Source organism: Coregonus clupeaformis, chromosome 13 (genome assembly GCF_020615455.1).
Source record: "Coregonus clupeaformis isolate EN_2021a chromosome 13, ASM2061545v1, whole genome shotgun sequence".
NCBI classification, from domain to species: domain Eukaryota; kingdom Metazoa; phylum Chordata; class Actinopteri; order Salmoniformes; family Salmonidae; genus Coregonus; species Coregonus clupeaformis.
The window spans coordinates 44,818,004-44,833,956 of NC_059204.1; the positions used below are offsets into that span (position 1 = coordinate 44,818,004).

Here is a 15,953-nt window from a genome sequence, read left to right on the forward strand (position 1 = left end):
TGTATACTGTGTGTATGTGTGCGCTTGCGTGCGTGATGATATGTACATTGCATGACACTCCTTAACATATAATGTAGTAGTGTACTTGAATTCAACTTCATAGGGAGATATTTACCACAAAAGTATCTCATAGTAGGAATAGGAAGGTCTGACGTTTAGTCGGTGTTGGGCAATGGGCGTACTGTATAGGCAATTTGAGAGGTCAAACAATGACTACTGTCCTGGCAAGTGTGCTTACACATGAAACTTTATCAGGGGTCTGCAAGTGTAGCTGCTGGGACCTTATTGTGTTGTATGGATTATTAGGGGTTACTAGACAATTGAGGGTGTCCTATTGGTATTGGTGTGTTTCAGCTGTTGCCATGTATCACTCAAAATCTTTTCAGCTGCATAGCAATGGCTTCAGACTTGATTCATGGCTTCAGAATTGGTTCATGGCATCATTGGAAGGTATTTTGCTAAGTTTTGCAAAGTCCCTTTATCAAAATAGTATGGATGCCATGAGAGAATCATCAACATCTTAGCTGTGATTTTAACACAACAATGGCCATAATGTGTCTGTGAGCAATTGAACTGTGATGTCATTTCTAGGTGGCTTAGTTGGCGAGGCTAACCAAAGATTGTTTCCTTTGAGCTGTTTGACCTAAAACCCTGAGATTTGGTACAAAGCAATGGCTTGTTATGGAACCATGGTGCCATTTTGTCCAACATAGAAAACAAACAACACATGCTCACAGCTTTATTTACTGTGCCACAAACTATAATTCAGTAAGACAATGGAGATAAACATTATTCATGTTGTGTCACGTGATGCTGTATGTCAATCTTATGTAGTGTAACCACCACAGGTATTTGGTTGTTAGGAAACAGGTTAATGAGGTCCACATGTATTCAGTGAAGTAATCTTTTCAAGGAAATGAAGCTTACGTGTATACATGAAGCTCACCAATATACATTTCTTTCTAACATCACACTCACATTCCTACTCCAAACCATGTTTTCTAAAATAAAAAATGATCAAAAATGACTCTCTTCTGAAAAAAAGGTGCTATCTAGGACCTGAAAGGGTTCTTCAGCTGTTCCCATAGGATAACAGGATAGCCCTTTGAAGAACCCGTTTTGGTTCCAGGTAGAACCCTTTTGGTTTCAGGAAGAACCCTTTTGGGTTCCATGTAGAACCCTTTACACAGAAGGTTCTACATGGAACCCAAAAAAGTTATACCTGGAACCAAAATGGGTTCTCCTATGGGGACATCCGAAGAAGCCTTTTTAAAACCTTTTTTCGTGTAACTAGTCAGGAATTACATTGTGTTCTCTTAGTTTATGATATTTTACTGTATGTCAATTTCATTGTTTTTCCAAAGGTTGTCTTTGACTGCTGCTGTGCATCTACAAATCAGTGTTTAATTATGTTAATCTGGCTGGTCTGCCAGGGGCATAGGCCTACTAATACAATGGAAAGTATGCAAGGATAAATAAAGCCCTTTTTAGAAAAATAAATATCTCAGCTCAGAGCAGACTGGGCAAGATAACCAAAAACAGAAAATAAATCTGATGAAAAGATAAATTACATAAAGTATTTATGGAGACAATTCTGTATTCATTGTCGTCACATGTTATGTCTTTTTTTCTGTTGCAGTCATGAACTTAATGTAATACAAGTTGTGTAACTTGATGCCAGTACATTTTCCCAGTCAAAAATTTGTAAGGATTTTTGGCTCCTTAGAAATATTAAAACTGTTGTTGGTTACCCCAATACCCCTCTACTAAAGTTTACGGTTTAATCAAGCTCAGGGCTTAACATGATATTCCTACTGTATACTGTATGATCATATTCATGAAGACCATTCAGCAAATAGATTGTAATAGATGAAGGACACATATGGACAGAAATACTATTAAATTTTTTTAATGGGAAGACATTAACACATTTGGCTGAGTTGATGAGAATACAGTGCCTTGCAAAAGTATTCAACCCCCTTGGCGTTTTTCCTATTTTGTTGCATTACAACATGTCATTTAAATTGATTTTTATTTGGATTTCATGTAATGGACATACCCAAAATAGTCCAAATTGGTGAAGTGAAATGAAAAAAAAAAACTTGTTTCAAAGAATTCGAACAAATAAATAACAGAAAACTGGTGCGTGCATATGTATTCACCCCCTTTGCTATGAAGCCCCTAAATAAGATCTGGTGCAACCAATTACCTTCAGAAGTCACATAATTAGTTAAATAAAGTCCACCTGTGTGACATCTAAGTGTCACATGATCTCAGTATATATACACCTGTTCTGAAAGGCCCCAGAGTCTGCAACACCACTAAGCAAGGGGCACCACAAAGCAAGCTGCACCATGAAGACCAAGGAGCTCTCCAAACAGGTCAAGGACAAAGTTGTGGAGAAGTACAGATCAGGGTTGGGTTAAAAAAAATATCAGAAACCTTGAACATCCCACGGAGCACCATTAAATCCATTATTAAAAAATGGAAAGAATATGGCACCACAACAAACCTGCCAAGAGAGGGCCGCCTACCAAAACTCACGGACCGGGCAAGGAGGGCATTAATCAGAGAGGCAACAAAGAGACCAAAGATAACCCTGATGGAGCTGCAAAGCTCCACAGCGGAGATTGGAGTATCTGTCCATAAGACCACTTTAAGCCGTACACTCCACAGAGCTGAGCTTTACGGAAGAGTGGCCAGAAAAAAGCCATTGCTTAAAGAAAAAAATAAGCAAACACGTTTGGTGTTCGCCAAAAGGCATGTGGGAGACTCCCCAAACATATGGAAGAAGGTACTCTGGTCAGATGAGACTAAAATTGAATAGTTATGAACGCTCAAGTTTTCTTTTTTTTCTTTTTTTCACCCCAAAAAATATTTTGCATCTTCAAAGTGGTAGGCATGTTGTGTAAATAAAATGATACAAACCCCCCAAAAATCCATTTTAATTCCAGGTTGTAAGGCAACAAAATAGTAAAAATTCCAAGGGGGTGAATACTTTCGCAAGCCACTGTACATTTGTTTGTGTTGTACTATAAGCATTGTCCTATCAGTCACAGCATCTACATGAGAAAACCACAACAGAATGGTTCAAAGCAAATATGGGTATTTATTTATCCTTTGGCAAACTTCATGATATGATTAGGTTTATTTGAGTTTGACATATGGACATTTCCTCCATTCTGTGAACAGTACAAACCTGAGGATGCATAAATTGTCCATAGTTGGCCTCTTACAGTTTGTGGTCATGCACATTATTATTGACACCCTTGATAAAGATGAGCAAAAATGACTGTATAAAATAAATAATTAAAATACTGAGCTATATTGTATGCTCAAATGTTTTTCTACTAATACAATTGCTCAGAGAAAGATGTTGTTTAACAAGTAATAAAAAAAGTTCTTAAAACAGTAGGGGTCATATATTTTTTCATGTCACCCAACAAATGTAAATGCCTCGAGTTAGCTAAACGGCATTGGCACTTGGATTGGAACCGGTGCTTTGGTCAGATGACATGAAAATAGAGCTCTTTGGCCACTAACACCAGTGGTGGGTTTGGCATCCAAATGAGAATACATGAGCAGAAATAACCCCATACCTACTGTAAAATATGGTGGTGGATCTTTGGTGTTATAGGGCTATTTTGCTTCCACTGTTCCTGGAGCCCTTGTTAAGGTCAATGGCATCATGAACTTTACCCAGGATGTGGTCATTATAGCCAAAAACCTGGTTGCCTCTGCCAGGAGGCTGAAACTTGGCCGCAAGTGGATCGACAAAGAAATCCTTAATTGGCCACAAAATCGACATTTTGCAATTTACATTTTAGTCTCCGGATTTGAAACCCATTGAAAACCTGTGGTTTGAATTGAAGAGTGGTTTGAAATGTGTTCTCCATTTGAGAAAAAGGCTCAGTGTCGTTATCCTCGCAAGGTGAGCTATTGAAAGGTATGGAAAAAGGGGGTGTCAATCATTTTGACCCCTACCTTTTAGTACCTTTTTCTTATTACTTGTTAACTCATCGGAATTGGCCTATATGGATAGGGCAAAATTGAAATGTTTCTTACAGAAGAAATATGAAATGTATAACCATGGTAGCAATTGAAAGGGAACAGTTTGGAGATTATGGGAATGATTAGACCAAAGGTGAGGACACAACAGTTCACCTGACACAAGACTGAAACTAAACATTACACTGTTGATTTTATGTGCATTTTACATTTACTGTACTTTTTGCCGCATTTGTTGAAAATGAAATCTGAAAATACTCTGGATACATTCAGTAACATGGTAAGAACATTCCTGAAAAATGTGTTGTAGGTGCAATATAAGACAAAATAATTGCAAGAGTTTGAGTGAGAGGACTAACTGGTGTCTCCAAATGGCCACACACCTCTCCAAAGTGTGCACATTTCCTAAGTAATCTAAAAAAAAGAGTCTTCAACTATAAGGTGCTTTTTTGAGCTCCCCTAGCTGTGCCGTTGAGGAACTAGAGCAAGGACACTTGTAGTTGTTTTGTTTGGAACACAGCCCTGCATTTCCACCATCACACAATTACTATTGTTGTTTACACAATCCAAAAACGGTCCATTATAAATCGCAATCTGGGTCAGGTGGGCATCATTTGAAAGCTTGTTCTATTGCCAACATGCTAGCTAAGTTATACAATACAATATTTCAGTCTTAAGCTTTCACAATGCAATTCAGGGGAACAGATTTTGGTGTGCATAGAAAGGAGTCATGAGTGCATTCATTTGCGTGTGCCGCTGCAAATTTTCTTCACAATAGACAAACATACGCTAATTCTGTTCAGAATAACCCACGGTATAATACCATGCCATCCTGTAACTGTACATCAAACATAGTAATCATTAACGTTGACACTGTATATGACATGAGTTTTATGATATGGAAATGTGAAGCGCACATTTGGACTTGCTAGGATGACATCAATGCGCTATTTATTTTTAATCCTCAACGTCTAATCTTTCAAACATACATCAAGTCATCTTAATTTAAAGCATTTCCCCCCGCTCAATAAAAAATGTGCAAGGGAGGGATGGGGGCAACTTTTTGTCACGCGCAATGCTCAAGTTCAGAACAGCTGTCATTCAAAACCCATACATTGCTGTGAAGCAGAGAGCTCTGACGTCATGTATAGCATGTTACTGTACAGCCACTGCATTCCAATTTAGGCGTTTATCAGTGACCATGCTATTTTCAACCCATATACAGGGACTAGTGTAAAGGGTTAAACAAAATATATTTCTGAGCAATTGTATTAATATAAATAATTATATATATATTTTTTGCATACAATATAGCTCAGTATTTCAATTATTTATTTTATACAGTCATTTTTGCTCATCTTTATCAAGGGTGTCAATACTTTCGGACCCCACTGTATACCTGTGCGGCTTAGAGTCTCTGTAAACCTGAGAATCACATGCTGGGTGTAGCTGAATGCCTTTTTGTGTTTCTCCATGAATGCCTATGTGTTATGGTATATATCATTTGACTGTTACTGATCATAAGCTCTTAATATGGTACGCCATAGTAACAAAATGTTTGCTATTTAAGTATATATATATATATATATATATAGACACACTACATGACCAAAAGTATGTGTACACCTGCTTGTCGAACATCTCATTCCAAAATCAGAGGCATTAATATGGAGTTGGTCCCCCCCTTTGCTGCTATAACAGCCTCCACTCTTCTGGGAAGGCTTTCCACTAGATGTTGGAACATTGCTGCGGGGACTTGCTTCCATTCAGCCACAAGCATTAGTGAGGTCGGGCACTAATGTTGGGCGATTAGGCCTGGCTCGCAGTTTGCGTTCCAATTAATCCCAAAGGTGTTCGATGGGGTTGAGGTCAGGGCTCTGTGCAGGCCAGTCAAGTTCTTCCACACCGATCTCAACAAACCATTTCTGTATGGACCTCACTTTGTGCCACAGGGGCATTGTCATGCTGAAACAGGAAAGGGCCTTCCCCAAACTGTTGCCACAAAGTTGGAAGCACAGAATCATCTAGAATGTCATTGTATGCTGTAGCATTAAGATTTTCCTTCACTGGAACTAGGGGGCCTAGCCTGAACCATGAAAAACAGCCCCAGACCATTATTCCTCCTCCACCAAATTTTACAGTTGTCACTGTGCATTGGGGAGGTAGCTTTTTCCTGGCATCCGCCAAACCCTGATTTGTCCGTCGGACTGCCAGATGGTGAAGCATGATTCAACACTCCAGAGAACGCGTTTCCACTGCTCCAGAGTCCAATGGTGGCGAGCTTTACCCCACTCCAGCCGATGCTTGGCATTGCACATGGTGATCTTAGGCTTGTGTGCAGCTGCTCAGCCATGGAAACCCATTTCATGAAGCTCCCAATTAACAGTTCTTGTTCTGACGTTGCTTCGAGTGGGGCGGCAGGTAGCTTAGTGGTTAAGAGCGTTGTGCCAGTAACCGAAAGGTCGCTGGTTCTAATCCCCGAGCCGACTAGGTGAAAAATCTGTCGATGTGCCCTTGAGCAAGGCACTTAACCCTAATTGCTCCTGTAAGTCGCTCTGGATAAGAGCGTCTGCTAAATGACCTAAAAAAAATAAAAAAATAAAAAAAATTTGAGAGGCAGTTTGGAACTCGGTAGTGAGTGTTGCAACCTAGGAGCGCTCTGTTCTGTGAGCTTGTGTGGCCTACCACTTTGTGGCTGAGCCATTGTTGCTCCTAGACGTTTCCACTTTACAATAACAGCACTTACAGTTGACCAGGGCAGCTCTAGCAGGGCAGGAATTTGACGAACTGACGTGTTGGAAAGGTGACATCCTATGGCAGTGCCACGTTAAAAGTCACTGAGCTCTTCAGTAAGGCCATTCTACTGCCAATGTTTGTCTATGGAGATTGCATGGCTATGTGCTCGATTTTATACACCTGTCAGCAACGGGTGTGGCTGAAATGGCCGAATCTACTAATTTGAAGGGGTGTCCACATACTTTTGTGTGTATATATATATATAACAGCACAGTGAGTTATAGATACATAGGGACTGGGTAAAACTTGGATTTGAAATCACGTTCAGTACTGCCTTGGTACACACACACACACACACACACACACACACACACACACACACACACACACACACACACACACACACACCATCCAGTTGGAGACTTTTGTATTGGAGAACAATCCTTTTGCCATTGTTGCAACCTCTTATTAAATTGATTCTAGCTCCTGTGTCCTCTGTAGGTCCTTTCAAGGCATGCTGTAGACATTTCTGGTCTCTCTAAATGCTTTTCTGATAACTCTATCAGGTTGTGTGCATAACGGTATGTCTATAGCCTTTGACCTTTTATTCAGAACTGAAAAATATGATATGAGGAGATATATCATTGTGAGTAAATCAGACTGAAAGGTGGATAGATCTCCTTTGGCAGTGTGTGGTTCACTGACCAGTAGTTTAGATAACGGCTCAAAAGAGATTGGCTTTGTGACCTTATGATTTCCAACCTTGACATATAATTGGCGGTCAAATGTCCACTAGAGTAAACTGCCTTCAAATTAGTCTAGAAGGTCCACTCACTCTTTACGTTGGAGATTATAACACATCCATTGCATTGCATCCACGTCACCGATTCAAAGTTTCCCACTTGTCTTTTGTAAGTTACGAATACATTTGCTTGCTTCGGTCTCGACGTATCAAGGTTAGATACTTCTTTCTCAGAATGAGCATGTTGATTTAGGAATTCTCTCTTGTTCCCCTAGGGTGGTATTGAAGAGACCACTGTGGCAGAGCGACCTATGATAGAGGCAGCAGAGAGGACGGAAGGTATTGCCTAGCACTGGTCTTTCCTCAGCCACCTCCACCAGGAACCTGTAGCAGTGTGTCCCGTGCCTCATCACCAGCCTCACACACATCTTCCCAACCAAGCGTCATCTGACTGTGTGAGTATATTTCTGTGATCAGTCGGTCAGTGCACTCATAGTTAGGCTACACTGGCCACTGTATCTCCAGCAGCATGGGTGTGTTTCTCATTTATTAACAGACATTCAATATGGTTTTATTAATATATACCAAAGCTGTCCTGCATGTTGCAATCATCAACATTTTCTGTTTCTGATTGTATTAAGCATAATGGCTATAATTTGAGGATGTTTGTTCTCATTATTTTAATTAGTTTTTCCGTTTTATTTATTTATATATTTTACGGTCATTTGGTTTCCCAAGAGTTAATAATAGTAAATGGTGTTCATTAGTCCTTCCCTTGGTTTTGATAGAATGTCTTCGATAAAACATTATAGTAAATAGACACATAGATTCAAGGCTTTCATATTCACTGACAGGTGGTCAAAGGTAATCACCTGGGAGCTCTCCTTTTGTTGACCTAAAAGCAAGGCATGGCCATGAATATACATTATCTAGATAGATCTTGATGATCGTGTTTAACATCAAGGGGAGGTGTTTGTTTTTCTGTCACCATGGTTGCATAGTAAAGTAGCCTAATTTCATTGTAGTTTTACTGCTAAGCATATGCTAATTACAAGGGTGCTAGTAGTGAAGAGGGGTCAGGAGCTATATGAATAAACGTGTGTGTGTGATGTACAGTATGTATCCAGAGAGTAAAGGGAGAGGTGCTGTATAATAGCAGTGGTTTTAAGAACCCTTGTTCTCCGAGTGTGGGTTATGTGGATGAATGAAATTATGTAAAACGTATACAGATTGTATGAACAGGTGTTCAGTCTTAAAGAGAAGCCATTCATGTTTTTTGAGGATAGTATAATGAGGCTATTTGCTGGAGGGCTAATGCAAAATAATATTTAGTGATTTGATACAGATTGGTTAATAAAATCTATGATGTTATATTGAGATGAGATGTAATGGTAAAATGGTAGAACACCACATTTAAACCATTCAATGAATCTAGCTTCCATGTGTGGAGTGACAAAGCTATTGGATGACATTGAATGTCATTGTCATATCCATTCTTGTTAAACTGATCTACAAATGTCAGTGATAAAAGTAAAACATTCAACAAGTCAGTTCTGTATTGTTTTTGTAGCAATTTGTTAATACTACATGTAGATATCCAAGAAGAGCTTCAACAACGCATGAATTGAGAGTAATACTGTAATGCTTGAAATATCATGAAGCCTAGCTGAGCCAATTTGTAGATATGAGTTTATTATTTACAATTTGTGTTCAGGGCAGTCACTACTCCATTTGTGAGTTTGGCTTAAACATTGCCAGACACATTTTTAGCAAAGGAGTCGGGCGCAAATACAAACTTAAACACTGCTTAAGCCTAGCTGTGTAACATCCTGAAATTCGGAGAGTACGGTAGTTAGGAAGCACGTCACAGTGCACGCTGAAGGCTGATAAACGAGGCCTAATAGTCTAAACCCACAGCGCCACCTACTGGGGGTTTGGAGTCTCATAGAAAATATATCAGCAGACTTGTAAGACAGGAACAAAACTAATTGGATGGGAACCATCTTGGTTGTTTCGTTCTCTCGAATTGCGCTACAGATCCTTTGTCGTGCAGTTTTGTGCAGACATTCATCCAACTACTAACCAGCTAGTTTACCTTGAATGATATGATTGTTTCAATATCAAATGCCAACATCTTATGAAAATAAGATGATCACTGAAATGTGAGGAAAGCACATGGGGTGGATGGAAAAAGTAATATGTTGAAGTGGATTAAATTGGGCATATCTGTGCTAAATATCCTGATTATGTCCCTACAGCAGTGCAGCTGTGTTGCTTCTCAAAATGTATTTGATAATCAATATCAAATTTTTTAAATTAGATGTAGCTCATCGTGTGGCCCACATTTCTAAAGATTGATTCATTATTTAACACATTTAGTGTTTTCTTCTTCTGTGTCCAGGTGACATTTAAAACGTTTAGTGTTTTCTTCTTCTGTGTCCAGGTGACATTTAAAATGTTTAGTGTTTTCTTCTTCTGTTTCCAGGTGACATCAGTTGCAAGGGGATGACCGAGTGCATTCATAACATCAATCTCCACAACTTCAGCAATTCTGTACTTGAGACCCTCAATGAGCAGCGCAACCGCGGGCACTTCTGTGACGTGACTGTTCGGATCCATGGAAGCATGCTGCGAGCCCACCGGTGCGTGCTGGCCGCTGGGAGCCCCTTCTTTCAGGACAAGCTGCTCCTCGGCTACAGTGACATTGAGGTCCCCTCTGTAGTCTCGGTGCAGTCCATCCAGAAGCTGATAGACTTCATGTACAGCGGGGTCCTGCGGGTGTCCCAATCGGAAGCTCTCCAGATCCTCACTGCTGCCAGCATCCTGCAGATCAAGACGGTCATCGATGAGTGCACCCGCATCGTGTCCCAGAATGTGGGCCTGGCCGGGCCAGGGGGGTTCCCTGTCAACCCAGGGGACTCTGGGCAAGAGACGCCCCGGGGCACGCCTGAGTCAGGCACCTCTGGGCCCAGCAGCGATGCAGAGTCAGGGTACATGCAGGCCACGTCCCAGCAGAGCCTTGAGCGTGCCTACACATCGCTGTACTCCTACTCTGGCCTTTCATTGCAGAATGGAACCCGTGAGCGCTCCCACTACGTAACCAGTATGACAACAAGCTACGACCCAGCCCTCAGCACGCAGAAGGACCAGCATGACCCGCCATGGATCACCCGCATCCATGAGAGATCACAGCAGATGGAACGCTTCCTATCCACTCCTGAGACCACCCACTGCCGCAAGCAGCCCCGGCCGGTACGCATACAGACAGGAGGTATTCACATAAAGCAGGAGGCAGAGGACGAGTACAGCAGCTATGGTATGGATGAGTGCACAGAAGACACTGACCACGTTGAGGGTGTGGAGAGTGAACCGAAGGGTGAAAGCTTTGACTCAGGGGTAAGCTCCTCCATCGGTACTGAGCCAGACTCCGTGGATCAGCAGCAGTACCTGGTTGGCTTTGGGAGGGAAGGGGGTGGAGAGGGGCAACAGTGCGAGGGGACCCCAGTGCAGATCGAGGTCAATGACTCCTCCCCAGAGCAGATGCATGAGATGGATGACAGGGGCACATCCCACAACACTAGCGACAGTAACATGTTGCAGCCCCTGCCCAACCCAATCATGGCCCAGTCCCTGCCAAGTGCCCCACTCTACATGTGTCAGGCCGAAACTCACACCAGCAACCTGAGGATGCCGCTCACCATGACCAGCAACACCCAGGTAATGGGCACAGCCGGCAACTCCTACCTGCCCAACCTCTTTGCCACACAGTCGGCCAGCAACAACAAGCCCTTCCTCTTCAGCCTGCCACAGTCCATGGGAGGCCAGCAGCCCCAGTTTGTGGCCGTGCCGCCCCCTAGTATGCCCCCATTCCCTCAGCAGTTGATGGTACAGCAGCATGCAGCGCGGGAACAGCAGCAGGCGGCCCAGATGGGGCAGGGGGAGAAGAAGCCCTATGAGTGCACTCTCTGCACTAAAACCTTTACTGCTAAACAGAACTATGTCAAACACATGTTTGTGCACACTGGTGAGTACACTGGCTCCTTTTACCATTTTGCATGTAACAAACCACTTGCCATTAGTGGTTTGGGGTTGAAATAATTTCCTTATACATTTGCAAACATAAAATACACAAATGCAAAAGAATGGTTCTTTAAGTTTAGATGTAGCAATGGATAAATGTGTCTTTTGTTAAATGGCTTGACATATTTAGGCTATTTCTTGATGGATGGCTAAAAACAAACAACTATTTTACTAGCATAATGAAAATTACACAGGTTTTCTGTGCATGAAAGAAGTATTAATTTTAGGGATTGACATTAAGGGTTCCCCTACTGACCAAGCAAGTGAACTTTCTGGTTTCTCCCCTCATTGAATTCATGGCAGTCGGGCAAGTTAAGTCTGCTCTGTGGTTTCCCCATTGGTCAGGTCGATTTTTTAAAACTGAAAACAACCAAACTGCAAATAATTCCAGTAGCCTAAAATGTATATTTTTGGTTCCTCCCCATTGTTTAAGTGAAAGACAAACCATTTCTGGCATTTTATGGCCCTAGCTGTTTACACACAGAAATGCCATGAATTGTATTTCACTTAAACAATGGAGATGAACCAGAAAGACCTGTTTTAGGCTACCTTAATGTCAATCCCTGATTTTGATTCAGCTGAGTGTACAAATTAGTTAAAAGGCTCTGTCACATTGAAAAATGAACTGTGGCTGCCTGCATCATAGCTGATATTCTATATTTGATTAATACAGTGAGTGATATTTAATGTCCTGTCAATTAAGCTAGTACTGTAAAATATGACACATTGATTACTATTTGTAATTTAGAGTTTTATCAGTGGGTGGTGGTTGGTGCATAAATATTACAAGGTAAATAAAGGGACGGCAACTACCACTGAGCAGGACGTTGGAAGGGGTTCAAATTCTACCAGAACCCATAATTGGGCTCTTCATATTCCAGTTAAGAGCAGAATGAAACAGCAATGAATGATGCACATGGTATTTTAAATAGTTTCGAAAATATATTCAAGCTGAGATACCTATTCATAAACTGATGGAGGACGAGTGTGCCCACCAACAATGGCTGCTTGGCAGTGAGGTCAAACTTTCTTAGGGCATTGGGTTTAACTTGTTTTGTGACGGGCACAAACCACGTTAATTTGCAAAACTACATTTTCAAGGCTACATTGGAAGAATTGAGTTGCGCTGTCAATGTCCTTCGTTGTTTAGCAGGGTTTTGTCCGTTTTTGCCTCCCATTTTTCATCCTAATGACTGTGACTTCTGTGTATATTCAGGTGAGAAACCACATCAGTGCAGCATCTGCTGGCGCTCGTTCTCCCTGAAGGATTACCTAATCAAACACATGGTCACTCACACAGGGGTACGTGCCTACCAGTGCAGCATCTGTAACAAACGCTTCACCCAAAAGAGCTCCCTCAACGTCCACATGCGGCTGCACCGTGGAGAGAAGTCCTACGAGTGCTACATCTGCAAGAAGAAGTTCTCTCACAAGACCCTGCTGGAGAGACATATGGCTCTGCACAGCACAGTGGGCGCCATCACGGGGCTGTCGGGAGCAGCAGGCGCCGGTGGCCCTGTCTCCATTCCCATGGCCGTGCCCGAACCCGGCGCCGGAGTTGTGGCCCTCGCCATGCCCGTCAGCGGAGGCGCCGGAATAGGGGGTGGGGTCGGAACAGGAGTGGGTGTGGCTGCGGAAGCAAGCTGCCAAGAAGGGACCACCTATGTGTGCTCCGTCTGCCCTGCCAAGTTCGACCAAATTGAGCACTTCAATGACCACATGCGAATGCACGTCTCCGATGGATAAGTACAAATAGATGCACTTCTTTAAAAAAATTATGAAAAAGAAAAATGGCACTAGATTTTTTTATTTTGGGTCATGAAGAGTAGTAATTAGTATAGACACTGGCACATTAAGTTTCCCAGAAATTTGTTTTGTTTTGTTATTCTAAAAGAAAAACAAGATGGTGGCCTTAAGGCTTTGTAGTTTGATATTGATCCACTGGATGGATCCTTACTACAGGCCTCTAAATGTATGCTTTCCTAAAATACTGATTTATGTGTTGAACACTACCGAAAGGCCTACGAAAGAAACACACACACATACACAAATTCAAACTCACACACCTATATACAGTATAGATATATGTTTGTATGAGTGTATGTGTTCATGTGTGTATGTGTGTACTTGTGCTTGTGTATTTGAATGTGTGCGTGACTGTTTGTGTGTGTGTGCGGTGTGCAAACATTGCCATGGAATTTCTAATATGGTAAATGTGATCCCATATTGACCGTTTTGGGCACTATAGGCGTCCAAGCTTACTGTGGTATAATTTTCAAATAAACAAAAAAATATCTGGCTTGGGCTAAAGATTCCCTCTAAAAAAAAAAATTGTTGGTCACAAGTTTGCCTTCTTATGTCGGATAAGAAAAGGAGAGTAATTAATTTGACACTGGGCTTTTATTTATTATTATGGTATCGCAGGATTAAAATGCAGCAGTTGTGGAGGTACAAGTTGATTTTAATAATTGTACTGAAATGTAGCTTCCTGTGAGTGGGTATAGGAATGGTTATTTAGTAAATGTTTTATTGTCCATGCATTTTGATGGTTCAGGTTAAGTTTACGAAATTAGGGTTGTTGATAAGACAGTATTTGAGCAAAAATGTAATATTGTTAGGAGTTTATTTCATTTGCATACACTGCCACTAATATCTTAGAAGACTGTTAAGGCTATAGTTATTAGACCCCTTCCATTTAAAACATGTGAGATAACAGAAGACAGAAGAAGGTTCTTCTTGACTTCATCTGTTTCTAAATAATTGTTTAGTTCAATGAAGAGGAATTTACATGTGCAGTTGTGGCAGGCTTGAGCATGCTACAAGACTTATCATGATTGCTACTCCTCAATTTGCACCAGACTGTTATCAGATGTAGATTACAACATGATTCTTCATTATTACTATTATCATTCAAATTACTCAAAAAATATATATTATTTGATCATGGAATGGTTTACCAAGGAAGTTTAAGACAGCTGTCAAAAGGATTACCGGTGAATTGAGAATGATTCTATAAACTTGCATTGGACAGAAATATCAACCTATGACCTAAAACTCTGTATACCCTGTTCCTAAGAACATGACCCAGCTATCTGAGCAGGTGGAGAAATTAAAATGCACTACTCCTGAAATCTTAGCTCCACCTGGTGGCACAAATGGCATGTCATGTTCGGACATGAAACACAGACAATAGAGACACGGGACAAAATAATTAACAATAACATATACCCGGTCAAAAATTAGCCTAATTCATAATATACCACAACTTGCAGATGGACTTTCCAGACAATAAGATACATTCCTGTTTTCACGGATACCTAGACACAGTGTGTACAGAATAGATTTGGGAGTAGGGAGAGGGGATGCCATTCAAGTGTCACATCACTCAAAGGCTCTGCTCTGATATTTGTCTTGTTGTGCTTGCATTTTATCCAAAATAAGACAAACACGTCTGCCTGCAACTGCAATATAAAGATTTTGCTAATTTCTTTGAGTAGACACACCTTTTTAGTTACAATGACGAGATAGTAACTAACCACAATCACAGTACAGTCTGAAAACAATATGTTGTAGATAAAAACAAAGTGCTACTTTGCACATTTTCTTCAAATGCCTGTGCTTAATATTGAATTGTTTTACTTAAGAAATTAAATTCTATGATTTTCATTTTTTCATTTTCTAAAGGAAAAAATATTTCTTTAAAGCTTGATAAGAGGACTGCATTATTTTCTTGCATATATGTTGCACTGCTTAAACCGATAAGTGCACTACTGTTACCAGAGATATTATAGTTTTAGAGAATAATAATCCTTTTTTATTGAATGTTTGGTTGTAGAATTCACGTGTTAGAATAGCTTTGTTCCATTTTTTGATAAGGTAATTCAACGTTTCTTGGCTTTTGTTATTGCTTGCTATTATATGTATTTACTTGTGCTGTGTTTTCGCAAGCATTTATTTTGATTTAAATCCGAACCATCGTGTGAGCTTCTCTCTGTTTTTACCCTTTTAATGTATTATTTTCAGGAGTGAATCCCCTCTAAAAGCAGTTAACGCATTGCATACATTAGAACAGATGCTGAATTTTCATACAAAAGCATTCATGCCAAATGAAATCCCCCAAAAAACAAAAACAATATTTTATAATGTGCGTGGACATAAATGATACACATAAATCATGTGCGTGTTTTAGAAGTTTATTTGGGAATAAGAGGGTGGGTGGGAGATTGTACGCAACTTATTTGCTATATGTAAAGTGTACACAAGTGTGTGTCTCTTGTGTTTGTATGTCTGTGTGAGTGTTTGTGTGTGTTATATAATCAAACTGTTGGTGTCCCAAGTGGGGGTGTAATACCTGAACTGTAGGGCTTCCTTTGCAATATGCAGTGCA

At 40.8% G+C, this 15,953-nt stretch overlaps 1 protein-coding gene across 1 annotated transcript in view; it reads left to right on the plus strand.

Annotated features, from left to right (window-relative positions):
- The window catches only part of LOC121579580 (zinc finger and BTB domain-containing protein 20-like), a 33,145-nt gene extending 19,482 nt beyond the window's left edge, over positions 1-13,663 (plus strand). Inside the window, exons 3-5 of the mRNA XM_041894304.2 lie at positions 7,762-7,941; positions 9,972-11,510; positions 12,783-13,663. Of these exons, the coding sequence (XP_041750238.2) occupies positions 9,992-11,510; positions 12,783-13,312 (2,049 nt within the window). The 5' untranslated portion in view covers positions 7,762-7,941; positions 9,972-9,991 and the 3' untranslated portion in view covers positions 13,313-13,663. The remainder of the gene's footprint in view (positions 1-7,761; positions 7,942-9,971; positions 11,511-12,782) is intronic.
- Positions 13,664-15,953: the final 2,290 nt, after the last annotated feature.